This window comes from Nansenia antarctica (genome assembly GCF_963989245.1).
Source record: "Nansenia antarctica genome assembly, chromosome: 8".
NCBI lineage: Eukaryota > Metazoa > Chordata > Actinopteri > Argentiniformes > Microstomatidae > Nansenia > Nansenia antarctica.
Window position 1 is genome coordinate 42,236,406 of NC_137678.1, and position 25,463 is coordinate 42,261,868.

General features: G+C 43.3%; 1 protein-coding gene across 1 annotated transcript in view; it reads left to right on the forward strand.

The window, feature by feature from the left end:
* hmga2 (high mobility group AT-hook 2) overlaps positions 1-13,131 on the forward strand; it is a gene marked incomplete at both ends in the record, with an annotated part of 32,829 nt that extends 19,698 nt beyond the window's left edge. Inside the window, 2 exons of the mRNA XM_080537786.1 lie at positions 8,429-8,461; positions 13,087-13,131. Coding sequence (XP_080393912.1) covers positions 8,429-8,461; positions 13,087-13,131 — 78 coding nt within the window. The remainder of the gene's footprint in view (positions 1-8,428; positions 8,462-13,086) is intronic.
* Positions 13,132-25,463: the final 12,332 nt, after the last annotated feature.

A 25,463-nucleotide genomic window follows, 5' to 3' on the forward strand; every position in this document is an offset into this window, starting at 1 on the left:
GAATTATTGCACTGCCCCCCCCCCCCCCACTCCCCCTTCCCTTCTCTCCCTCTCCTTTAAGAAACTCTGGGAACTGATTTCACTTCAAACAGCAGAGGCTCCTAAACGGAGCAGATCCAATTTGTCTGCGCCTTTCTTTCCTTCCAGAACACCCCCCAAAAACCTCCTAACAAAAGGCTGCTTGTCCTGCCAGGAATTTTCCACATTCCTCGCTGCGGCAGACATTTTTCTCCTCTACAAAGGGCCCTTCGGCAAATTCCCCCTAATCGCAGGGTTTAGCTGGGCCCTGATAGGTGCCATTCATAGCTCTGTTTGGTAGGGGAGGGAGGTTGGTTGGGGGCTAAAGGGGGGGGGGGGACTAGGGTGGGGTGGGGGGGGGGAGGGGGGCAGCATAGCCTAGGACAGGGTGGGAGAAGGGGGACTTTGACGAGGAATCTTTTCATGATCAACTGAAATAGTGGAGGCATTCCCTGGGCAGATCACAAAGCCAGCGCTGTACCCTTGCACCCTGGAGATCCCAGGCTTGTTTTCCCCACTTCCACCTCTGAGTTTTACAGAACATGTGGCCTTTATTCACGGGAATGATGGGAGGAGGGGGGAGGGGGAGGGGAAGTTACTGGGTGGCTCTACTGTGGGGTCTGCTTGGAGTGAGGGAGTTCTTGGTAAAATGTTGCCGTGTGAAATAGAACCTATTTTGAATTCGATCTTACGCTATTTTGGGGGGTTTCTCGTATAGGCTTGGGCCGCCTTTACATCTTCCATTGTAATATCCCTGTAACAACACTGTGATTACTCTGGTAACAATGTTGTATAAGCACCCTGTTACACCGTCCATTAGGGTTTAGGATTCCATTTGAGTAATAACACAAACCTCTCAAATCCATAGACCATGCCCTTACGAGGCGGTTCTACAACATCCATGTCATGTAAACTCCTGGCATCTGCACTACCATCATGCTTCTCTGTGTGCTGCAAACTATCGCGTTTATTTACTTAAATCGTGTTGATTGCTGTCCGTCGGTGATCCTCTCCTTCACGACGCCATTGCCCCAAAACGCAACTTCTAGAACGTTCCTCTCTTTTGAAAAATAAAAGCATTGTCAGCAAAAGGGATGAGTACGACAGCACCCGAACATGCATGGGAGAGAGGCCAATGTCGGAGACACCCAGACAACAAAAGAAGGCCTTGCGGAAAAAAACCTGTAATGAGAATCTCATTCAGAAGGTCTACGTGAGTGACAGTGACTCCTGAGGTGTTGCCTGATTCCAGATCATGTTTAATAATCCTCCTTTTCAGCTGGAGCCCTGAGCCATGAACCTATCAGCCTGTTCACGTAGGGAGGTAGCCCGACGGGGTCAAGTTTAATGACAAGGGGGAGGCTGGGCTCGTCCGACTCGGGGCGGCACACAAGTGCAGAATCATTCTGGGGTCAGGAGCGAGGTCGCACCCCGTCAAAACCAGCTCCGAGCCCTTCCAGCAGATTTATTTTCTTGTTACTTCCACAGAATTGGGTCTCTGAAGAGCTGTAAAAGTAACAGTTCAAAAAAAGAGAGAGGGAGAAAGTAAGTAAGAGAGAGAGAGAGAGAGAGAGAGAGAGAGAGAGAGAGAGCAAAAAAGGAAAGGAAAGTGCATGTAAAAAAAAAAAAAAACTTTCCCTTCAGGCGATGGGAGGGTCATTACAGTTGTGTGAGGGAGTCTGTACTCGGCCTGTCTAGGCCTCCTAACTACTGGATACGTCACCAAGTCACGGTCCCCTCAGGGGGTAGGGGTCAGTGACAAAGGCCGCCAGACAGGCCTTTAGAGCCAGGTCCCTGGGCTTCAAAAGAACAAAGGGGGGCAAAGGCTAGGTGGGCTTATAGGTATGACTTCATTACCTTAAATGCTCTTGACACTTGGTGGGGAATTGGCAAGGAAGTCATGCCAAGTTTGTAAGTGTGATTATTTTGTGCATACAGTATGTATCTTGGCTTGGCCTTGTCTGAGCACGTTCCACTAAGGCAATGCCTTGACTTGCAGCTGCTCTCTCTATCTATCTATCTATCTCTCTCTCTCTCTCTCTCTCTCTCTCTCTCTCTCTCTTTCTCTCTCTTTTTCTGAGCCCGGTGCCCGAGATACCTGTGCCAGGGGCTGCCTGCCTGCCTGCCTGCCATTACGTCATCTACTTGGCATTCGGTGTGGCTTCATCATAGATGAAACACCACGTTTTCAACAATGCGTGTTTTCATGACAAGTCACTGTTCAACTCTACGGTTCCAGACCAAGATAGATAGGCCTACTCTGTGGGTGATGATAGCAGCATAGCAGCATGGTGAGTTATATCGTATTGTAATTCCATTGCGGATCGTCACTTGCCTTTTCGATGGTAGTGCTTTGTCTGAGGTAAGACGCAGTCTCAAAAAAATCTGTGTGTGGCCACACATATCATTTGGACATTGCAGTACAGTCACAGTAGTTGTCCTTCTTCCACAAAAGTGGTCAGAGCAATTTCAATCTTTTCATAGCAATCGGTTCTGGCAAATAACATGAAAATCCCCAAACAACCACTAATTATAGGCTGGATAGTTGCACAATGATCTATCTCCTCAAAGGCCATACACTATGCTTTTAATCCTTGGCTGTACTTGAGCAACAGTAGGAACTAGCAGGCAGTTCCTTATAATGGAGATAGGCCAAGATTGATGGAGGTTTTCTGGCCTGCTGTTGCTCTGGAGATGGGGAGGACACAAGGGAGTCAGATCTCTCTCTCCTTTCACTCACCATCCTGACCGAAAGTGGTGAGAACCACTCCAAGGAGACTGTCTGTGTCCATTCCCCCACGTCTGTGGAGTAACACCCACACATCACACACTCTGTGGAGTAACACCCACACATCACACACTTGGAAAAGGTTCTGAGCTCTCTCATCATGTGGGGGGACGTACTGATTACTTGGAAGCTGTTAGGGTTAGGAGAACTTAAAAGAGGCCGACGATGGAACAAGATTTAACTGCCTGTCTGAGGAGCTGCTTATCTTGTTGCCTCTACTCCTCTGTGAAATTAAATGTTTGATAGAGAGCAGGGGAGGTGCCGTACAAGGAAACAGGTTGTTTAGCAGTAAATGTGGCACCTTCCAATCGCTTGAGAGAGCTTTCTGGTTCAGAAGAGGGTTACTCTCTGAGAGATTTGAAACATTGCTCTCTGCTCCGTAGCTCAGGCATTTACCAATTACTATTGGTAATTACTACTATTACTACTACAAGTACTATGCAACAACATGCTGATATAATGTAACTACTACACATGTGTAGGGGAAATGTAACATTATATTAATCCAATTGTTCTAGCCATTTTTCCTTTCTTCTTACTCTCTTAAACGTTAATTATTTGGATGCTACCATTCCTACCATGTTGTGGGCTGTTGATGTTTTGATACGTGTTACAGCATGGGTTATGGGTGGGCATGACACCACGGCTGGTGTTGTTGTTTTGCAGCAGAATGGGAATTTAACCATGGAATTGACCATGGCTTTAATTGGCGCATAGTTTAGGCTTTCTCTCCTCACTGATATTGCAAGTCGTAACTTCTGAAAAGTCTTTGAAAACATTACTTTGGTGCGAGTCGATTTTTCCCCCTTGGGAATCCGCTCCTGATTTTACCATGGAGGGGTGTATGGATTTCTCTGTATATCTTCCACTTTAAAGGCCCATTTTGGAATGCATGTCTAAACTACAAAGGCCTATATAAATGCACACAGGGCCTAGAAAGGATTAGCTGATGGGGGTCTCTGACTGGGCGATGCCTCATTCCTGAACAGCCAACTGCCACTTCCTGTTCCACTCCCATAAATCTCGAATCATTCCCCATTTTTGCACGGCAATGGCTAGTCAAGCACTAACAAGCATATTTTGTCGGTTGGAAATTGGAACGTAGTGCTGGGACCAGGATCAGCTACACTAACTAATTGCAGTGTTATTTTCTATATGTCCATACAACGTATAATAGCCATGAAAAACAGGGCAATGTGTCGGTGCTTCACGGGGTTCCACGAACTGCGTTAAGTTGCATATCGCTAACTAAAGGTTGAATTACTACCCACAAAGTTGGGCTATTTCGACATCCCCCAACTGACTGACGCCTCACTCAAGTCAGCCTCTGCAGAGGACCAGAAAGCTGACTGTGTTCCCAAAGTACCAGAGGCCTGGACCTCAGACGAGTGAAATGTTCACCTACTGAAAGTGCTCTATTAGGCAAAGTTGTTAAAATTTTACGGTGTAAATGGTAGGCATTCCAGGTTTTAACAAGGCCCGTATTTTACACAGGATTTAATCTGAAACATATTCTAATGAGACTGTTTTTTTTTTGGGGGGGGGGCACTCCCCCTCCTGTCCACTCACATGCCCATTTGAAGCCATTTAAATGTGCAGATTTTATGTTTGAAATTGAAGGAACATTCAAACCTGATCTACGAAGAGCATTTCTTGAGTTATCGGAAAGGTACTGCAGAGAACGCTTTTTATAGAAGGACATGTTCAAGTCATTGTTTTAATTTTAATAGTTTTAATTTGATTTAGCATACTTATACTAGTGATTACAAAATCACAGCTCTATTGGTTTGAGTATACAGTAATTAGTAGATCCTAATAGATCCTGTCAGAAACCCTGAAACATTTGTAGGGCCTGCTGTAAGTTCTGTTGGTATGCGATGCTTTACTCCATGGTTCCTCTATAGGAGCAGTTTTCCATCTCGCTGCAGCGTTTCCATATGGCTGAGGTTCCCTTTGTTTTCCCACCCCTGCAAAGCCGTCATGTCTTGAAATGACAAAGCTGAACATTCCAAGCAGTCTTAACACTTGGGACTAGTGAAGAATTGAAAAATATGGACTTTAAATCGCGGTATATTTATCCTCTGTAAAACATTGCTAGGTTGGCAAACTGTTGAGAACTGTTTTTTACATTTTGCATACACTGTGTACAATTGTACAATGTACTATTCCTAAAGGGTTTCCAAAACGTGACTCATCCACCCATGATCATGTTTGTGGAGGGTTGAACTTACTTGGCAAAATTATACGGGTCCCCTTCAAAAGAGGTCCAAAGGGCACAGACTGGCCACAGTAACAGTTAACTCAAAGTAAACACCAGTAGCACGTTACTCACATGATAATTAGCACTTATCCCTAGCCCATTAAAGTTACTTTGATCAGAGAGCATGACCACCACCATTAAAACGATACCCTCATTAACGACAAATGGAAACATCAAACCCAATCACAAATTGTGGCAATGTTGTACCTGGAAAGGGACGATCATGGTTTACAATAAACCCTTTTTGTAAAGTGTATTTGTGTCTTAAGGAAGCGCTATATATAACATTTGATTAATTATTATTGAGTGGTATATCTGGAGGTAACATAAAGTGAATGCATAGATTATGTAGAGCCAGTTTCAAAGGTGCTCCATCTCCTGAGCACAGTGTAAATAGTATGAAAAACATCCCTTGGCTTGCATAATAGACTATATGCCAATATGCCAAGCAGAGGTGCAAATCTCTTTGCTCATGTAGATTTCTCCAACTAACATAATGTTGCATACAGTAGATTTCTCCAACTACCACATGTTTCATACAGTCAACATACATGTCGGTAAGTGAAATGACCCAAGCACCTTTTCTCCTGTGTCCATGGCGACAGAGAGAGAAAGAGAGAGAGAGAGAGAGAGAGAGAGAGAGAGAGAGAGAGAGAGAGAGAGAGAGAGAGAGAGAGAGAGAGAGAGAGAGAGAGAAAATCCATCGCTTCACTTTGATCACAGGGAAACATTTCGAAGGACAGGAGGACGGACAGAACTGTAGAAGGTGTCGGGGCTGAGTTGAGCCCAGAGCGCGGAGCGTTGTTGGAGGGTGTTGTGTTACAGCAGTGATGGGGTCTGCTCCGTGGGGGGGCTCTTAGCTTCACTCCTCTCCACTCTTGCTCTTACCTCTGTGAGTGAGCATACCTTAGTGTGTGGAGCGCCCCGCACCGCCCACGCTCCCCGTGCACGGTCTTCCTCGGGGCGCTGGTCCCCTGGTCAGACCTTCCCCTCACGCAGGTCTCAGCAGCTGCAGGGCCTAAAAGTGATTCATAGTGTCAGCCCCAGACTACATCAAAGAGAGGGTGCTGCCTTGTGAAAGACAATGCTGTGATTTCCCTTTTGTGTCAAAGGGAGAGGGGTTCGGATTTGAGCAGAGGGGATCTGGGGGGGGGGGGGTGGCGGGGGGGCTCCACACAGTGAGAGGGGCTTCTGTACTTAAAGGGATAGGGTTTCAGTGCCGGTTATTTTGGAATGCTTCATCCTAGATAAACTGCGGATGAGGGGGAATGAAGCTTGGAACGTTGACGTTGTGAAGGAAAGGGCGGGGGGGGGGGGGGGGGGGGCGTTTCAAGCATGTATAATGAATGTTGTTATGAACTGTTTTAGAAGTTGATTGAGTTGGATAACTTAAACGGGGGACTGCTGTCCTTGCAGTAACCTCTTGCACCATCTTACAGGGAATGAAAATTGTTAATTGAGCCCTACGTTGAATTGTTGTAACTTGGTGAATCATTTAATACAGTATAATCTCCGGATGGATGTTTATATTTTGGGGCATCAGATATGAGTTTGACTGAGAGGAGTCTGAATAGTGTTTGTGAATAGATCTAACGCATTAAATGTCAGTCATTGTGCGTCCCAGTGAGTGGGTGTGCTATGACGTCCTGTGCGTAGAGTTAACGCCGGATGGCACGTAAGTCAAAAGATGCATTGCGTTCTAGGTATTAGATCACTATGAATACAGCGACTAATTATGTCGTATGTACAGAAGCTGTGAGACAAATGTCAGAAGTATTAGATGGATCCATTAGTGGACCTCAAGGCATTCAGTGCTTTTTTGCTTTATTAGTTTATGATAGCAGAAAATTGTCTTGCAACTCGTCTTAATTATTCTGCTTACTTTATACTGTTTAATTTCGGTTTTTTCGATTGAAGAAATAACAAATCAGGTAGCCTCTTAAAGACACATGATGTGACATCACGCTGGTTGCTGGATACCATCTGGGCTGGCGAACGGAAGTGATAAGCAGGAGGTCACAAGGCTTTTCTTTGTACGGTTCCCAGCGTTTTTTTGTTTTTTTGTTGTTATTCGGGGTCCATTTAGGAATGTGTGCATCATCTTCCCAATTTTCCTTTATCGCCGGCGCACAACATTCCATGCCCGGTCCCATCCGGTGTTGACATTTACTCTGTTACTGTGTTACAGCCCGCTGGCATTCCGACAGGTGCTGGCACCGAACGCACCAGCTGTTGGGAACAATCCAGGGGGGGCATGTGCTGCGTTACGCAGAGTCAGCGGCTGGCTGGGGTTCCAAACACAGGGGACTCTTCATTTTCTTTTTCTTTTTTTTTTGGGGGGGGGGGGGGTGGGGGGTGGGATTCTCATAGCAGTAGAGTCCTCAGCTGTCAGGCCCTGGTCTTAGAGCCACTTCCTGTGTAGTGGTGGCAGCGCTGGGATGGTTGTGATGTAATGTGAAGAAGGCACAATCTGAGCTTTGTTCACCCCTCCACCACCCACCCCCCCCGCCCGCCCGCCTCCCTTTGGACAGCTCCCCGCACAGTGAATAGTCCACAGTGCTGTCCTTACACAACTGTGTCACACACACACACACACACACACACACACGCACACATACATACACTCAGGCGTTATCGCACTGTACTGTGTGTTATGGCCGTGTTGTTGTTGGAGAAGAGGGAGGACGGGTCCAGTGAGAACATTACAACATGGACAAGGTTCATAGGGGGGGTTTTGTTACTGATCAAGGAGATTCCTCACCGCAGATGTGACCTCAGTGAGAAAGGCCAGCGAGAGAGTCTCAGGCTGCGTCCTCCTTCTCTAGCCCCGAAGTATGCACTTGTGCATTCCGCAAGGCGGTGTCCAAATTCTCCGTCCTTTCCCTGAAGTATGCACTTGTGCTCTCCGCAACATGGATGTAAAAAGAATAGACTGGAGTATGCCAATGCTGACACTAGTCCTATGCTTAAATTCATGTGGTGGAGTGCACAAGTACATAATTCAGGGAAAGTGCAGAAAATTAGGACACAGCCTCTGTGTGAATGTTCTTACCCTGTAATGTGTGGTTTAGCTAATGGGGCCAAGGGTCTGCCAGGCCCTAATCAGCATATTGGAGGAAGGCCATTAATGTAAACATTAGCCACAATGTTGTTGCTTTTCATGAATATGCCTAAATCAACACTGGGTTTTTTATTTGAGCTGAAAGGTGGTTATGTACTATACATTCGCTCTGGTTTGCAAATACTAATGCTAAGTTATTACTGAAAACACTGAACACACTGAAATATATTTGTCGTGTACTGTTGTAATTATTAAAAAAGGACAACATTTGTAACCCTCCATTTCTAATTTTTCCTTACAGCCACAGCAAGTGGTCCAGAAACAGCCTGCTCAGGTACGTGAACGGTGCATCTTAACACCCCCCATCTCCCACTCACATGCTCACATCTGAACAGTCATTCCATCATCCACCTACCACACTAAATTATTATATACTAAACTATTCCTTCTGTCTACCAATCGCCTCTTGGTGGGCGTGAGTTGTTCTCCAATCACAACACCACACCTCCGGTCGTACCTTGCAGCCAATCAGGACTGCTGTAAACATACGTACCTGTCCTTCTGTAGTTTCACTCGTGTGCCCCCAGGCCTTTCCACTCATGGCTGTAAACCTACTGTACAAACACACATCCATCACAGCTGCCATTCACTGACATTCACTGACATTCACACTGAAGTCACGCTGACGTTCACTCTCATTTGATCTCGGGATTGTTCCCACGTTATTATTAACGATAAACAAAACAAAATCAGTGGGTGGTTTTTGTTGTTGTCAGGCTGTGGATGGTAGAGAGGTCGTAGAGAAAGCAGTAGAGTAGTAGTACTAGGTGTTTCTGTGAGAGGGGGGGCACTCAGGGGATGTTCAGGGGATGGGAACGGAGCCTCAGGATGTGTGTGGGGCGCACCAGCGGTGGGGAGGCGAGTGTTTCAAGGTTCCAAAGACCCCGAGTGAGCGAGGAGATGGCATAATTCATCACTGACTGGAGACCCGCATGGACGATCATCAAGGATCATGTAAATCTTTCTCTGCTATGTGAGGAATCCATGCCTTCTGCCTTCCCCTATCCCCCTCCAAATACCCTTGCAGATGGAAATGCAATTTGCCGTAAAGCAAGGCAAGGCCTCGTTGTGTAAGGTTGCCTTGAGGAAAACAAAAAAAGCACAAGTACGAGTTTACTGTACAACAGATTGAGTTTGGGATTCAGATACAGATACAGAAAATATTACTGTCCCAATCCTGGGATATTTGGATAAAGGATAGGTAAGATTGGAAGAACACCCAAGGTGCGTCTGCTTGCTTCCTCAATAATTATTTTAACCATACAAGTAGAAGTAACAGATATGTTGCTTGTAGGGGTGACTTTTTAGCACCTGTTGTTTTTACTAGGGCTGTGAACATCAGTGTGGCCGCTGCAGCAGTAGTAACTCTGTCTGTATCAGAAGCTCACAGCATCGCAGGGTTTTTGCACATAAAATGTTGAGCCAGGTGGGAGTTGTAAATCCCACAACATGAGAACAGCTCTTTGATTTTTTACAGAAGCTTATATTTGTTTTTTGCTTTAATATTTGAAAGAAAAGAAAAGAAAAAAGCATGAATTATTTCTAACCCTTTAAGGTGAGAAATTCTTCAAGTGTCGGTCTGCTACACCATACCCTTTTTGAGTACACGGATTCCCATTTCCTCCGCCATGTTTAAACAGCACCATTAAGAACTGTTAACATCTAACAGATAATTAAGTATTGTTGTGCGTAGCTGGTGAGAGCACTTAGATATGTGGGGGGGAATAAATGGCAAATAGGTAATGAGTGAGTAAAAAAAAAAAAAAAAAAAAAAAAGGACACAGGGGTACAGAGCCCCCCTAAACCCCTCCCCCTTTTTCCCTCACACACTAGGAATCCACGCACCTCCCTCTGTTCGCTGGTGCGGACCATTTTTCGGTGTGAATGCATAACTCGGGCCTGATTTGTTGCTATGTGGGAACAGGGCTGAGGTGGCTTTGAGCTGCTCGGGGCGCTACGAGGCCCTGGGAGCTGGAACCCATAAAAATGTCACTGAGCACTCCAACTTTGATAGGCTGTTTTATCTCAGCCCACAACCCCCCCCCCCCCACACACACACACACACACAGCTCCCCCCACCCTCACCATCACCACCACCACCATCACCAACCCCCCTGTACAAAAAAAAAACCAAACCCTTTCATTCCAAAGCGTCCGGGTGGGGGGATGGAGCATGCTTGACCCGGAAGCTACAACCTGACCCCACCACATAGCATAAGATCCTAATGAGATTTGTGCTACCACTAGTTACCAGTTTTCCCAGCCTCCCTCTTATTTACTTCAAAGGGCATGGGGGGGGGGGAAAGGAGGCATGCACAAAGCCATGCACAATGAACCTTACGGCAGGCGCTTTAAATGACTATTGTTGTTTAACAATCTGCCCTCTGTCTCTCCTCATTGGTAACTCAGGCAAGCTAAGCGTAATGAATATAATGATGGCTCGAACCCGAATCTTCTTTTCCAAATGTTATTTTGGAAGTCACGTTTTATGACCTCTTGGATTCCACCCTCGTGTTACAACCTGAAGGAGATTGGAGGGGTTGTTTGGTGGAGATGTAATTCTTTGTTTTATTACTCTGGGAATCTGACGTTTTCAAAGTGCCGTGAGGTAAAAGTCAGAGGGGGGGATGGATAGAGGGTTGTTTCGAATACTTTTCCCTGTGCTGGCCTGAGTGCAAGAGACAGTTATGAAAATGTTATGAGGAGATGAACTCCTAAGATGTTTCCATCTTGTTCGGAGACAAACTTCTAGGTATTCGCTTGAGAGAACCAATCCAATACTACTACTATTTCACATCATAAGAATCATTTGGAAAAGCATGATTAGGACGTAGAACTCTATGTTTTAGTTATTTTTATTCTTTTTTTTAGAAAGATGGTAAGCCTTTTAAAAGGGGGGGAGGAGGTAGGGGTGGGGGGGGGGGGCCTGAATGGCCCAATATGATTAAAGCCTTTTTTTTCTGTCTCGCCCCCCTCCCTGTTCACTCTCGTTCACCCATGTCACACATGGTCGCGTTTAGCCAGCCCTTCACAGCTGAAGTGTCTGCTGCACTAATGAATGGAGGTTGGGTCGTATAATGCAGACAAGCTTTCGGCGTGGACCTCTCGCTGAATGGGTGCACCGCTACGGCCTGGGAAAGGAAGAGGGTTATAAATTGTGTCAGTTAGCCTCCCCGAATAAAATGAAGCCATGTGGAAAATGAAATCCATTTCAATCTGAAAAGCGAGGAAGGGCTGTGTTACCACCACCCTCACCCCCCACCCCCGTCTATTCCATGGTGGTCATCTTGGAGAAGTTAGTAACAGCCAGTAGTAGTAGTAGTAGTAGTAGTAGTAGTAGTAGTAGTAGTAGTAGATGATGTAGTAGACATAGTAGTAGTAGTAGTAGTAGTGTAGTAGTATAGTAGTAGTAGTAGTAGTAGTAGTAGTAGTAGATGTAGTAGTAGTAATAAAGTAATAAAATAGTAGTAGTAGTAGTAGCAGTAGTAGTAATACAATAGTAGTAGTAGTAGTTGTAGTAGTAATAGTAGATGTAGTAGTAGTAGTAGTAGTAGTAGTAGTAGTAGTAGTAGTAGTAGTAGTGGTAGTAGTAGTAGTAGTAGTAGATGTAGTAGTAGTAGTAGTAGTAGTAGTAGTAGTAGTAGTAGTAGTAGTAGATGTAGTAGTAGTAGTAGTAGTAGTAGTAGATGTAGTAGTAGATGTAGTAGTAGTAGATGTAGTAGTAGTAGTAGTGGTAGTAGATGTAGTAGTAGTAGTAGTAGTAGTAGTAGTAGTGGTAGTAGATGTAGTAGTAGTAGTAGTATAGTAGTAACTGCAGTAGTAGTAGTAGTAGTAGTAGTATAGTAGTAGTAGTAGTAGTAGTAGTAGTAGTAGTAGTAGTTGTAGTAGTAGTTGTTGTAGTAGTAGTAGTAGTAGTAGTAGTAGTAGTAGTAGTAGTAGTAGTAGTAGTAGTAGTAGTAGGGCTGTAGAAATGTAACCACTCTTAAATACAGCATATAGAATAGAATAGAATAGACTTTATTGTCTTTGTACAGTTGCCTATACAATGAAATTGTAGTGGTTCTTCTGAAGGTGCAAAAAACAGAAAACATATTCACATATTCACAAACATACATAACATATCACAAATATTACACACTAGACAATTAAAAAGCGAAAATGCTATAAAACAAGCTAAGAGACAATGAGGTCCGTGGTGTCAAGTGCAAATAAAGACAACAATCTTAAGAAAATAAAAACAACTATAAAAGCAAGCTAAAAGACATGAGGTCAGTGGCGTTATAATACTATAATAATACTGTAAAAATATATAAATTTATAAATATAGACGGCACTATGGACGCAAGGACACAAGAAAATGGCTATATATCAATAACAATGACTATTATTCTCCAGCAGTGGAAGTCTTGATGCTCTTAGGGGTAGTGGTGGTCTAGTGGATAGTGAGTTGTGGATAGTGAGTTGGACTTGTGATCGGAAGGTTGTGAGTTCAAATCCCGCCTGAAGCCACACCACTACTAGTGTGCCCTTGAGTAAGGCACTTAGCCCTCAGTTACTCCAGGGGGAATGTCCCTGTAATTCGTAATTGTAAGTCGCTTTGGATAAAAGCGTCTGCTAAATGGCAAAATTAATTAATTAATTAATCTTATACTGTATTGTGTTGAGGCTGTTGGTAGGGAAAGCCTAAGCCAGTATCCAATAGAAATTCAAGGTTGTACAATAAGTTATTTATGCTTCTGTTTTTACTTGCCCAGGGACCAAGGATTAGGAGAAGACAATTAGGCTAGCTATTTTAATAGGCTCTGTTAAATAAATGTAACTAAATTAAATGAATAAATAGATAGATAACCTGTTCTGTTGAAGACCTGACAATGACTCAGCCAACCTTTTGTCTTGCAGGAAGAGGAGGAGGAAGCTGAGGAGGACTCCACAGAGGAGGACTAAGCAACCACACCATTTTACCTCTACCTCATTCAGCTGTCAGGTCTTTCGAAGGGAAAAGACTGCGTTGACCACTTATTTTTGACTTCTACGGTCTTTCCACTTTTATTTCATTTGGTTTTCATTTTTCAATTGTTGCCTTTTTTTGTCTTTTTTTTTTTTCCTCCTTCTTCTCGGATCGACACACACACCGTAATCCTCATCAGAGCGTAAAAAAAAAAGCTGTCGCAAAAACAAAGAACAGCGCTGCACCTTTGTAACGACAACATGTTTTTAAACTGCTGTACGCACAGAGGTGCAGAGGTTAGATGCACAAAATGTGCCACTGCGGTTGCTCCCCCCCCCCCCCCCCCCCGTTGACTGATTCTCCAGGCTTCGACAGGGATATAGCAACTGAAACAGTCTGGTTTTGTCATTCAGAAATGTAGAATACACGGCTGCTGTTCCAACAGACACACACACACACACACACACACAGTCTAGTGTCAAACCACCAAAGACAGGGAGACAGAGAGCTCTCTCTTCAGGTCATCATTGAATCCGTCGTGTACGCAAACTGCCTCAGAAAGAAATTGGCTACTTGGACTTGGCTAAATTCAAGACTTTTCTATTCAACAGGTTTTGAGAGAGCTGAAATTGCTGGTATTGGCTATTATATAGTTCTCATCATAAGGAGAGTGTCTTTTCAAGTGATCTCTCTTACCAGAGAACCTTTTTATCAAGTGTAGACACAAAGTGCTTTTGGAAGGCATTCAACATTTGCACAAAACTGAGAAGATCAAAGCTTTAATGTTTATGATTGTGCACTTCATATGATGTTAGAATCATAATGAAGGTAATATATGATTGGTTTTACAATTCTCTTTTAAATGTTGTACTTAATTTGCTCAGTTTTCGATTGAATAAGTGTATGAAATTCGCGCAGGGAGGAACACCGACCCATTGATAATCAAACCAGATCGACTCATCAACATCTTGATTGTCCAGTTGATGCCTTGAGTAAACATTTAATGAAGAGCTTTAATAATGACCTGCTTGAATGCCAAATTCCTTGTGTGGTGGCAGGTTTTTAGGTTTGTCAGTTATAATATATTTGTACTGTACTGTGGTTTGTCAAACAGTGCGACACTCTCAGAGCGCCTCAGTGCCTCCCTGTCTTTGGTGGACAAGAAGACTAAAGCTTTGTGGATTTTTAAAGATGATTTTTAATATATTAGTCTTAGATATTCCACAATCAATACTTTTTTTTCAAACCGCAGCAAAACTACTGTATATCACTTCTTAAGAAAAGGCATCTGATTAACCAACTCAAATGTACATAAATAATATTATGTCATGTTATGTCCTCTTTTTACAATATAGCTTTAAACCATGAACTCCATCATCAATACTGTACTGTAAAGGAAATAAACCAGGGGACGCTGCTGGAGGTATCGATCGGAGGATGGATTTCGTTCTATGCATTACAATGAGCCCGTCCTCCGATTCCTACCTCCACCAGCCTCCCCTGAAGTACATCTACTACTCGGTCTGTCTTACAAATCAAACCTCAGAAACAAAACCACAAGAACAAATCACACATTTACCTCATGACAAACGTGATACCTGAATCTAGTGGCAGCGTGACATAGGAAGACTCACCTCGCACTGTAACTCCAGGTATATATGCCTTATATATACTGTATTGATAAGGTATTCTAAGAATCCTGATGATACGCAGGCACTTTTTGGTCGCTGATGCAATATCTCCTCATCATTTCAAACTACCTCTGATTTCCTCAACCAGCAAACCAGCCCAAGACATGCACGCTGCTACATAGATCACACACAACAATGCATGTGATGGCAGTGTGCGTAATGCGCCGCCGACATGCCAACAATGTCACTAGAATAACGTCTATTGTGAGTTATGACAATATTATACCGGTTGTTATCACGTCAGGGTGGAACAGTGATTTTCTGCTAATGTTTTTACAAGTCGGGCAGGTAATGAAATCAGCGGTCTGTTTTTATTTTCTATGTAGAACTCAAAAGCAGCTAAGGGAATAAGTACTATTTTGTCTTCTTCACATTAACATAAGTGTTTATCTAACAATTGTAACAAAACACTTACTTTTCATTCTCTACAACTGGGACTTCTGTTTGACAAACTGTTAACTTGAATATATATTTTGTACTGATTTTACTCAATGGTTTATTAAGGATCAAGTGCTTGTATGACACTACATGATATTATTACGAATGTTTTTTGTTTTTTTGTTTGTTTTTTGCTCTGAATTTTTAGATTAGTTTTTTTTCTGAACTATGTACTAACTATATATGTACCTCAAACAAACTGATAAAAATGGACTAATAATCAATTGACAAATACCTACCTCCAGTCTTGAAAAGGAATGATTTTGCCGGGTTACTTTCAGTATGACTTTTAAAAATGTATGATGAAATCTTTATTAGGACTGCAAAAGATCCCTATTATTATCCCAGTATTTTTGTAACAGTTTTCGAACTTCTGAACCAAGTAAATTTTGATTTCACCCTGGGGAAGAAATAGCCTTCAAAGAATCTTGAAGATTTTCAGGTTTTGAAATAGATATGTTTGGGTTTTGTATATTGTATTCATGGATATGTTTTTGAAAATTAGTAGATATTGATATACTTGATTAGTTATTTTGTGTACTTGACACAAATGTGATTTTCTTCTCCTGTTATATGGTTCAACCAGATGTATATGGAATTGCTTCTTACGTAGTGATGGATTACACCTTTTTCCGCCTCTCACCATGGCAACATTTTAAACGTTAACATGGTATTCTCAACTGGGCCTGGGGTAGCACCACAGAGGGAGCTATTTAAACTGTGAACATGCCCTTGTCATTCACACAGGTATGCAAGCACTATTCTCACTTGTGTCAGTTTTACTGTAGTTTCTTCACATACCAAGACCTACATAAGCTCCCCTGAACTTTCACTAGCTTTGCTACAGGGGCACATAACAATCAAAACCATAAAGATAAAGCGACTGCATACCCGTTAAAGCGACTGCATACCTGTGTGAGCTGGTGAAAGCATGTTGTAGCTTCGAAACAGATGGGACAGCTGAGGCAAACAACGCCACACTCTCCACCAGCATATAAGGCAAAGGAGAAACTTTTTAAAAAGGGCAAAATGCTGTGGTGCACATAACTGACACGTACACCATTGAGGTAATGATGTTCCAATGTTGGAGCTGCATGAACTTTGGGATTTTATTTCATGAATATGTACTTGAGTTCATAAGACTAAGAGAAACATCGGATTATGTTTTCATATTTTTACCTCACTGTTGGTTTGAATGTGTATTTGTGGAAGCCACTGTTGATGTGCTTTTAGCTCTGGGAGTCTTAATGAAGTTGATCTTGTATCTTCATGATATCATGTTCTAGTACAATCGAATACACATTACTACCTCCAAAAGGGCCTACTGTTACCTCATTTCAAACGTAATATCTGCTTAAAATTCAGGTGGCTGAGAGAACAGGGAGAACATCTTAGAATTTTATATATATATAGTTTATTTTTGTGGGGGATAAATTTTACAAGACTGTTCTTTTCTGCCTCTCTGTCACCCATAGGTAAGACTGGACATTTAACTTTTTAAAAGTAATTTTCATACATACCGCAATGTTACGTAGTTATATTAGCTGTGGGGGAGAGGTCAAGAAAGGCTATAAAACAGGTTCTCTCTCCAACTCCCTCCCCTGGTATAATTGCAAATGTCTTCTATCTAACTTGTATTGCTTTCTCTATCCACCTAGTGTTGCTGTCTTTGATTACACTTCAAATTGCTTGCTTGATAAACAAAAAAGTTATCTTTATAGATATTCACAGCCTTGTTCAGCACAATAAAAATATGGCATCTGTGACCACTGTGGCACGTGAGTTTTTGAGTGTGTATTTCGTATCTATGATAGTTAAGATAAGATATTACTTTATTAATCCCCAGAGGGGAAATTTGATTGGACCAGCCATTACATACAAAATCACCAATAAGTACACAATAACAACACGAAACAGGACACATTAAGTACACAATAACAACACAACACAGGACACACACTAAAACGCAGGACATCATCAATGGATACACACAAATAAGTGTTCATATTAAAAAGCCTCATAGCCGAAGACACCACACACACACACACAAGCACACACACACACACACCAAGGTAAAAAGGATCTGCGGAAACGCAGGCTGATACTGTACACAACACTTGTTACACATCATGTAAGACATGTTTGTGTATTTTGGTTAATTCCCGCAGATCCACCAGCAAACCTGCAACCTTATGTGACAAATTCAATACGGGACGGGGGGGCCGTGCTGTTTGACAGTACAATAGTAGTTCCAGAGTCGTTACTGTAATAATTTCCCACACAACGGTTGGATGACTAGGTTCTAGGTATAGGCCCAATCCCATTTCACCCCTTGGCCCTTGATTTTAGCCCTACCCCTCCGTTTTGCGCGTTCATGTGCAGGGTAGGGGTGTCCCAATTCTTGTTTTCATGTAGAGGTAGGGCCAAGTGGTAGGGCTACATAGCCCTCCAAACTGAGATTTTTAATGACCAGACTCCGAAGAGAGTCACAACACTCCGTCTGATGAAATCCCAGAATGCTTTGGGAATCATCGTCACAAGCAGGAAGAGACCTCCACACATGTAATTATTTTTAAAGATTTAAAAAATTATGATAACCATCGTATTATCTTAGTTTAATGTAATTTCAAAGCTATTATGCCTGTGTCTAGCAGCTAGTAGCTGTGTGTCTAATGTTAGTTATCTAACGTTACATGTTTTTAGGCTGATTTGTGCATGACCCTTTGATGGCTTATGGCGCTCGAAATTTAACTTAAGTTCAGCCGCAAAGTTGCTGCACCGTTGTCCTATATCAGTGCAGACTGGCAGGGTATGAGCACGGGTTGCTAGCCTACAGAACTCCGCTATTCTGTCATGGCCTGATAAGGAAGCATTGTTCTTTTTTATTTGATGACTTGTTTGATCGATTGATAGCATGAAACTTAAGTTGTGAACGAATCGCGAGCGTCAATGCTTTTTATCAGGGTCTTCCAGGGATATCCCATTTCAAAAGGGAAGGTTTTCAACCACTACCCCTTGTGATTCTCTTCCAAGGGGCAAGCCGAAAAGCAAGTGGTACACCGAAACGAGGCATAGGGGTAAAAAAAAGGTTAAATGGGATTGGGCCATAATATAGCTTGCTATATAAATTAAAAATGTTTCCACATTAATCATTTGGGGGGGGAGGGGTGTTACATAACATAGATATTAAGACAGCTGTCACTTTATAGTACATAACACAACAGACGTTATGAAGCCGCGCGTCTTACTGTGATTTCAACGGTTTGGAGTGCCGACCTGAGGCCTGTACAATCCTGTCTTGACAAGGCCCGGAAAAAAAGAAAGGAGTGTTACTTTTTTTTTTTGCTGAACGCGCCCCCCCCCCCCCCCCCCCCCCAACACACAACAAAAACCATCAGCTCATTTGTCTGTGAATAAGTGAAGGTTACAGGGGGTGAGTATGCCTCCCTCACTTCTCCAGGGGTCATCCCAGGGCAGGAGTGAGCCTACAGCCCCTCGGCCCATCACAAAGGGGCCCATCCCCTTTAAGGCAGCTGAGGGTACAGTTGTTGAAGGGATTTAAAGAACTTTCTTCCTATTGCATCCCCCCCCCCCACCCCCCCGCCCTACCCGTCCATCCTTTCATACACCCCCCCCCCTCCTCTCCATAACATCTTTCTCTCCCTCCTTCCCTCTCTCCCTCCTTTTCTCCCTCAACTCACTTAGGAGACGTGGCCCACCTCTGAGCCCCTGCCCTTTGACCCCGACGGGGGTCTGCAAACAGGGGGACCAGCCCCCCACTTCAAAGCCCTCCCGCTCCCTGTTCTCTGACAGGCCCTGTCACTCATCAGGCCGGCCCCCCTCTCACGCTCTGTTGTTAGTGCCAGCACACATCATAAAGCCCTGCACTAATTCCTCCCGATTGACCCACAAGGAGGAGGAGGAGGGGTGTGTGTGTGTGTGTGTGTGTGTATGTGGGGGCGGGGGGGAGTCGGGGGCTCCCATTCTGAGCTGAGAGACAGGGTACACCCAGTTTCCCCCAACCCCCACCCCCCACCCCCAGTTCGCCTTTGACTCTTCAGTCTATTGGTAGGTGAGAGACAGTCTATTGGTCTATTGGTAGGTGAGAGACAGCCTATTGGTCTGTTGGTAGGTGAGAGACAGCCTATTGGTCTATTGGTAGGTGAGAGACAGCCTATTGGTCTGTTGGTAAGTGAGAGACAGCCTATTGGTCTATTGGTAGGTGAGAGACAGCCTATTGGTCTGTTGGTAAGTGAGAGACAGCCTATTGGTCTATTGGTAAGTGAGAGACAGCCTATTGGTCTATTCATCGCTTTCAGTCACGTGGTTTCTTCCCTAGCAACCACCAACCTGACGGGCAAAAAGTATCATAGCAACATCGCGAGTGGACGCAAACGGTTAATAAAATACAAAGGTTCCATCTCACAAAACATAATGGAATGTAAAAACTTTGACGCTCAATATCTCTGAACTACCCTAAACGGAGATAGAACCTTATCATTCTAAACGGAGATAGAACCTTATCATTCTAAACGGAGATAGAACCTTATCATTCTAAACTCACGAGTTATCTTCAGTTGATGGATTTGACTTAGGGGGCATTCATTTGAAGTAACGTAATGAACATACAACTAACAACAACAGGTTAATGCAGCCAGCCAGCCAAGCAAAGACCATGACTATGCCCAGTTTAAGCATGGCGAAAAAGCAGCGTGCGTCTGGGTCGCTATGTATCGTGAGCTTAGAATTGATTGATTGATTGAAAACTTTATTAGAATGTTTGCAGAAGTAGGTACATGAAAGTACATATTACATACAAGGTCAACTAAAAGGATAAAAACCCAAGAAAGCCACTGGCTTATTTCAATTGGGGTCCTTGAATGATAAGGTTCTATCTCCGTTTAGAATGAGAAGGTTCTATCTCCGTTTAGAGCTTGTTAATTACACACAACACAACGCCACCACCAAACAGGTGGCTGACTCCTGCTAAACAATAGCCCATATCCTGATAACAAAAAGACATAAAAAAAAAAACGGGAAAAAAACACTTGAGTAAAACGCATAGACGTTGAATAAGTGTTTAAGCTTCGATGTCGATAATAATAATATAATAATAACATTTATTTGTATAGCACTTTTCCTGCAAACGTCGCAGCTAACAGGCACTTGGAATAATGTGTAGGCATGCATATTCAAGTGAAATGTTATTGACTCAAACCCTTACACGATGGTCAACATAAATGAGAACAGACTAATTAATCATTGGTTCGAGTAGTGCAATGTATTTGTAATCTCACATTGCACACACATCTAATACTGAATGCATAATTAGCTACAACAAAAACAGAGAGACAACATCGAATGACAATCCATACATTAATTGTGTCAATAATCATTTAAACCAGTTTAATATCAACCAGTCAGTCATGTTCAATCATATTTTCGTTTCATTGATTTAAAGTACTCCTTGCTTGGGCTTGATGAGTCCTGACACGTGAGGGTGCGACACCGTTTTTCAACCATCACGATAAACCACCACCACCACATTAGAAAATATTTATTGTTTTGTTTGATACACGTTTTGGTTTGATACAAGTTATTTTGTTTGATAACTTTGCTTTTGAATTCCGATCGGGGATAGGCCCGACCCAGAAGTGACACACATACAAACAAACATTTACATAGGCGTACATACCACACCGCGCAACATAATATATTATATTACTTTCGTTTTTGATAATTTGACAGACATGATAGCCATCACATTAAGTTGAAAAACTCTCGCAAGTTGAGGAACTCGCGCAAATTGGAAACACTGGGAAACGTTCGCCAAGTTGGACATACCTTACATGTTGTGTTTGAGACGAAGCAAGACTGCTCGTTTGGAAGGACATTGGATGCGTATGTATAGTCACTCATTAGTTACGTCCACAAGAGCACATACTACAACACAACACACATCTCACACTTATCATGGCCAAGCATGAATCTCTGGTGAGTCTCTGCCTATCTCCTCACCGGTTTGTACACCCGATTGCACAGCAACTATCTGGCATGATTGTTTTCTAACCAATGCTACTGTGTTTCCTGGGCCCTATTCCACGAAGCTCGATAAAGTTCTAAGCCTCGATAAAGTTTTAAGCCTCGAAAATGTTAGCTTGCGTTCGGTGCCATCAATGTGGCTCAAATAATTCGCTGCTTGGTTGAGCTCCTTCTGAGTCAGATATAACTAGCCTGGTCGCGACCAGGCTAAAACACAGGCTATAGTGAGACGCGCGTCGAAAAAGGCTCACAGGCGGAAACTACATCCCGAACGACAGTTCCTCCCTAGGAAATATTAGTTCCCACTTCACACGAGATAGATAGATTAGATAGTTTGACTGTGTGATAGATAGATAATTTGATATTTTGAAAGTGTGATCGATCGATAGATAGTTTGATTGTGTGATAGATAACTTGATATTTTGAAAGTGTGATAGATAGATCGATATATCAATAAAGAAAAGAGTGTAAAAAAAAAAGTTATTCTCTCAACTTGCATTGCCATCATCACAGCGGTCTGGCTGGCGTAGTGGTTAAGGCTGCGGACTCGAGTTCCAAAGGTTGCAAGTTCGAGACTTGACTAAGTCATTCATTTTTTTTTTTTTACATTTAACCGAAGATTTCATGCAAAGGTTTCAAACACCATTGTAATCGTGTCAGTTCTTGTAAATTAGCCTGCACCATAATTTTATAGCCTACATACTTTTTTAGATGAGATTTTAGATTAGATTCAGACAACGAAATGCAGTAAAAAGTGCGCCTGAAGAGGGATTTGAACCACCGATATAAAAGGACGAATAAATCCTATGGCAGTGGTCGATACCACTAGGCCATCGTGGCGATATGACGGTTTGTAGCCTGCTGCTGATATCACCACAGTAGTAAATATTCATTTATTAAAATATGAACATATAACAATAACTGGGGCTAGTATGACCTACGCATTTAATCGGTCAGCAATTTCTTGCCAAACCATTTCCCTCGCCTTGTTAATTGCGGCAGTATTGCACTATTTTACATCTTATTTTTCCGTCTTCATAAAAAATCAATAATTCGGAATGCTGCGCAAATGTAGTACCCCTGCAGAGTGGAGTATCTTCATTTCGACAGATCGACTCTTCTGGGCTGCGTATGTCTGCGTGCACGCGCCCATATCGAAGATTTGTATGCCTGTCTTCTGTGAACACTGATGACACAAGGCTGATCCTCATTCGAGGAATCACCTGAGGCTTGAAATCCAATCTCGAGTTCCCTGAGCGCCGCATTTATTTATAGCGCCGCTATACTGATCCACCTTTAGTGGAATGACCTGGTGCTCTGCAACTTCACGGGCAGTGCCTTTTGCCCGTCAGGTGGGCGTTTCCACTATGCTGTGACGTCACATGAAAGCTATGAATTGGTAGGTGAGAGACAGCCTATTGGTCTGTTGGTAGGTGAGAGACAGTCTATTGGTCTATTGGTAGGTGAGAGACAGCCTATTGGTCTGTTGGTAGGTGAGAGACAGTCTATTGGTCTATTGGTAAGTGAGAGACAGCCTATTGGTCTATTGGTAGGTGAGAGACAGCCTATTGGTCTATTGGTAAGTGAGAGACAGCCTATTGGTCTGTTGGTAGGTGAGAGACAGCCTATTGGTCTGTTGGTAGGTGAGAGCCAGCCTATTGGTCTATTGGTAGGTGAGAGACAGCCTATTGGTCTGTTGGTAGGTGAGAGACAGCCTATTGGTCTGTTGGTAGGTGAGAGACAGCCTATTGGTCTATTGGTAAGTGAGAGACAGCCTATTGGTCTATTGGTAAGTGAGAGACAGCCTATTGGTCTATTGGTAAGTGAGAGACAGCCTATTGGTCTATTGGTAGGTGAGAGACAGCCTATTGGTCTATTGGTAGGTGAGAGACAGCCTATTGGTCTATTGGTAGGTGAGAGACAGCCTATTGGTCTGTTGGTAGGTGAGAGACAGCCTATTGGTCTATTGGTAAGTGAGAGACAGCCTATTGGTCTGTTGGTAGGTGAGAGACAGCCTATTGGTCTGTTGGTAGGTGAGAGACAGTCTATTGGTCTATTGGTAAGTGAGAGACAGCCTATTGGTCTGTTGGTAGGTGAGAGACAGCCTATTGGTCTGTTGGTAGGTGAGAGACAGCCTATTGGTCTGTTGGTAGGTGAGAGACAGCTTATTGGTCTGTTGGTAGGTGAGAGACAGCCTATTGGTCTATTGGTAGGTGAGAGACAGCCTATTGGTCTATTGGTAAGTGAGAGACAGCCTATTGGTCTGTTGGTAGGTGAGAGACAGCCTATTGGTCTATTGGTAGGTGAGAGACAGCCTAATCCAGGTCTACTACTTCTCATGTACTGTATCTTATTGAACCTATGGTTCACCACAGAGCAGACTGGAGGTATGAATATGCAGGCACGGTCGCAACGGATTGGCTGCTTCCAACCATTAACAAATGTGTCTCAGGACACACATGGTCTACTCATCAGCAACTTAAAATAAGAATAAAATAAAGAATAAAAAGAATAAATAATATATAAATATATACATTGTCTATTACACGGTTACAATGTTACTCTTAAATCTTTTGAAAGTAGGCTAAAGATTGGCCTAACTTTGATAATCCATCTAGCCTACATATCCCCTACAGTTCTGTCAGCAAAAATAGCTTCAAATCATGAAAGGCTTTAATAAAGATATGTCTGGTTTATGGTTGTGGGGTTGACTCTGTATCGCCCCTCATGGCCCCAACCGTGGAACACGGGGAATGTGGACAGTGGGGAGCCTCTCTGATAGGGAGAGAGGCTGTCCAGACCATCCCTCCCATTGTATAAAGAGTCTGTTTCTCACAGACAAGCAGAAATATTGACAGTAACAATGAGCAGGGACTGCAATGGTACCCCGTGATAAACCAAAGCTGTCCATCGCCGCTTGTTGTAAAAATAGGATACCCCCCCCACCCCCTACCCCCCCCCCCAGCCACTTCCCAAACTCCTTGAGTAAATATTTAACCTAAATCTTCCACTTTTTGTGTCAGGAAGTGCTACTTCCGCCTATCCTCGGAGAAGACCGAATGAGACAATGACTCCCTCAACCTTGCCATGCCGTCCCCCACATCCTTACCAGTCTCACAACTGTAGCGGACCTTGAGGTGTTATGTCAGAATGGGTGACCTCACGTGATTCAATTCGATTAAAAGAATAAAGAGCGAGTCGGCTTTAAGGTCCTGATCTCTCTACCAAACTAAACAACTATTTGGTTCAAGGTCCCCACTCTTGAATTCTAAAACTATGAAAGTGTAATTTACCGCCAATAAACCCTGAATGAAATGCAGTACACACAAACACTAGAATATGGGTGAAAAAGTGGGATGTGTGTTTGTGTGTGTGTAAATTGAAGTAGGTTCTGTCTGCACGCTCAAATGCTCCACCATGGACAGTGTCTTCATCCATCCTACAACCATAGTTTGTCAATAAAGGTATGTGGTAGAGCATTTGAGTATGTGGACCCTACTTGAATGTGCACGCATGCACACACGCACAAACGCACACACACACACACGCACACACACACACACACACACACACACACACACACACACACACACATACACACACACACAAACACACACACACACACACACACACATACACACACACACACACACACACATACACACAAGCGACATTACATCCCAAAATGTATGACAAGTACCAAGCACATGAGTGACTGAGGCCAAGTACAGCACTATAGCGTCACAAGAAGAGGAAGTTATATGACAAAAGTGTACTTCAAAACATTCCTCTATATGTTTTATGAACACTTTATCACTTCCCACAGATGGGGATATTATACGTTGAACTCTGGGAAGCCTTGACAGTTAGGAATGATAAGCAGCCCTTTGAGAAGTGTGAAATTGCATTTCCCATATCTATTTCCTGATTTTAAAAGTAGGGTCTTTGTTGTGCCTGTTTGGTGGGTCAGTGATCTCTAAGTGGTTTGCTCTGCAAAGTGTCTGGGAAATGTGGGCCTGTCTGGTGCGGTGTGTGGATGACAGCAGGGGTCTCGCTGGTTCTGCCGAGGCCACTCCGTGTCTGTCTGTGCACTTCCTGTAGACAAGTGTTTGGATTGGGCCGTCTGGGTGTCTGGCACTGAGGAAGCCCAGAGCCCA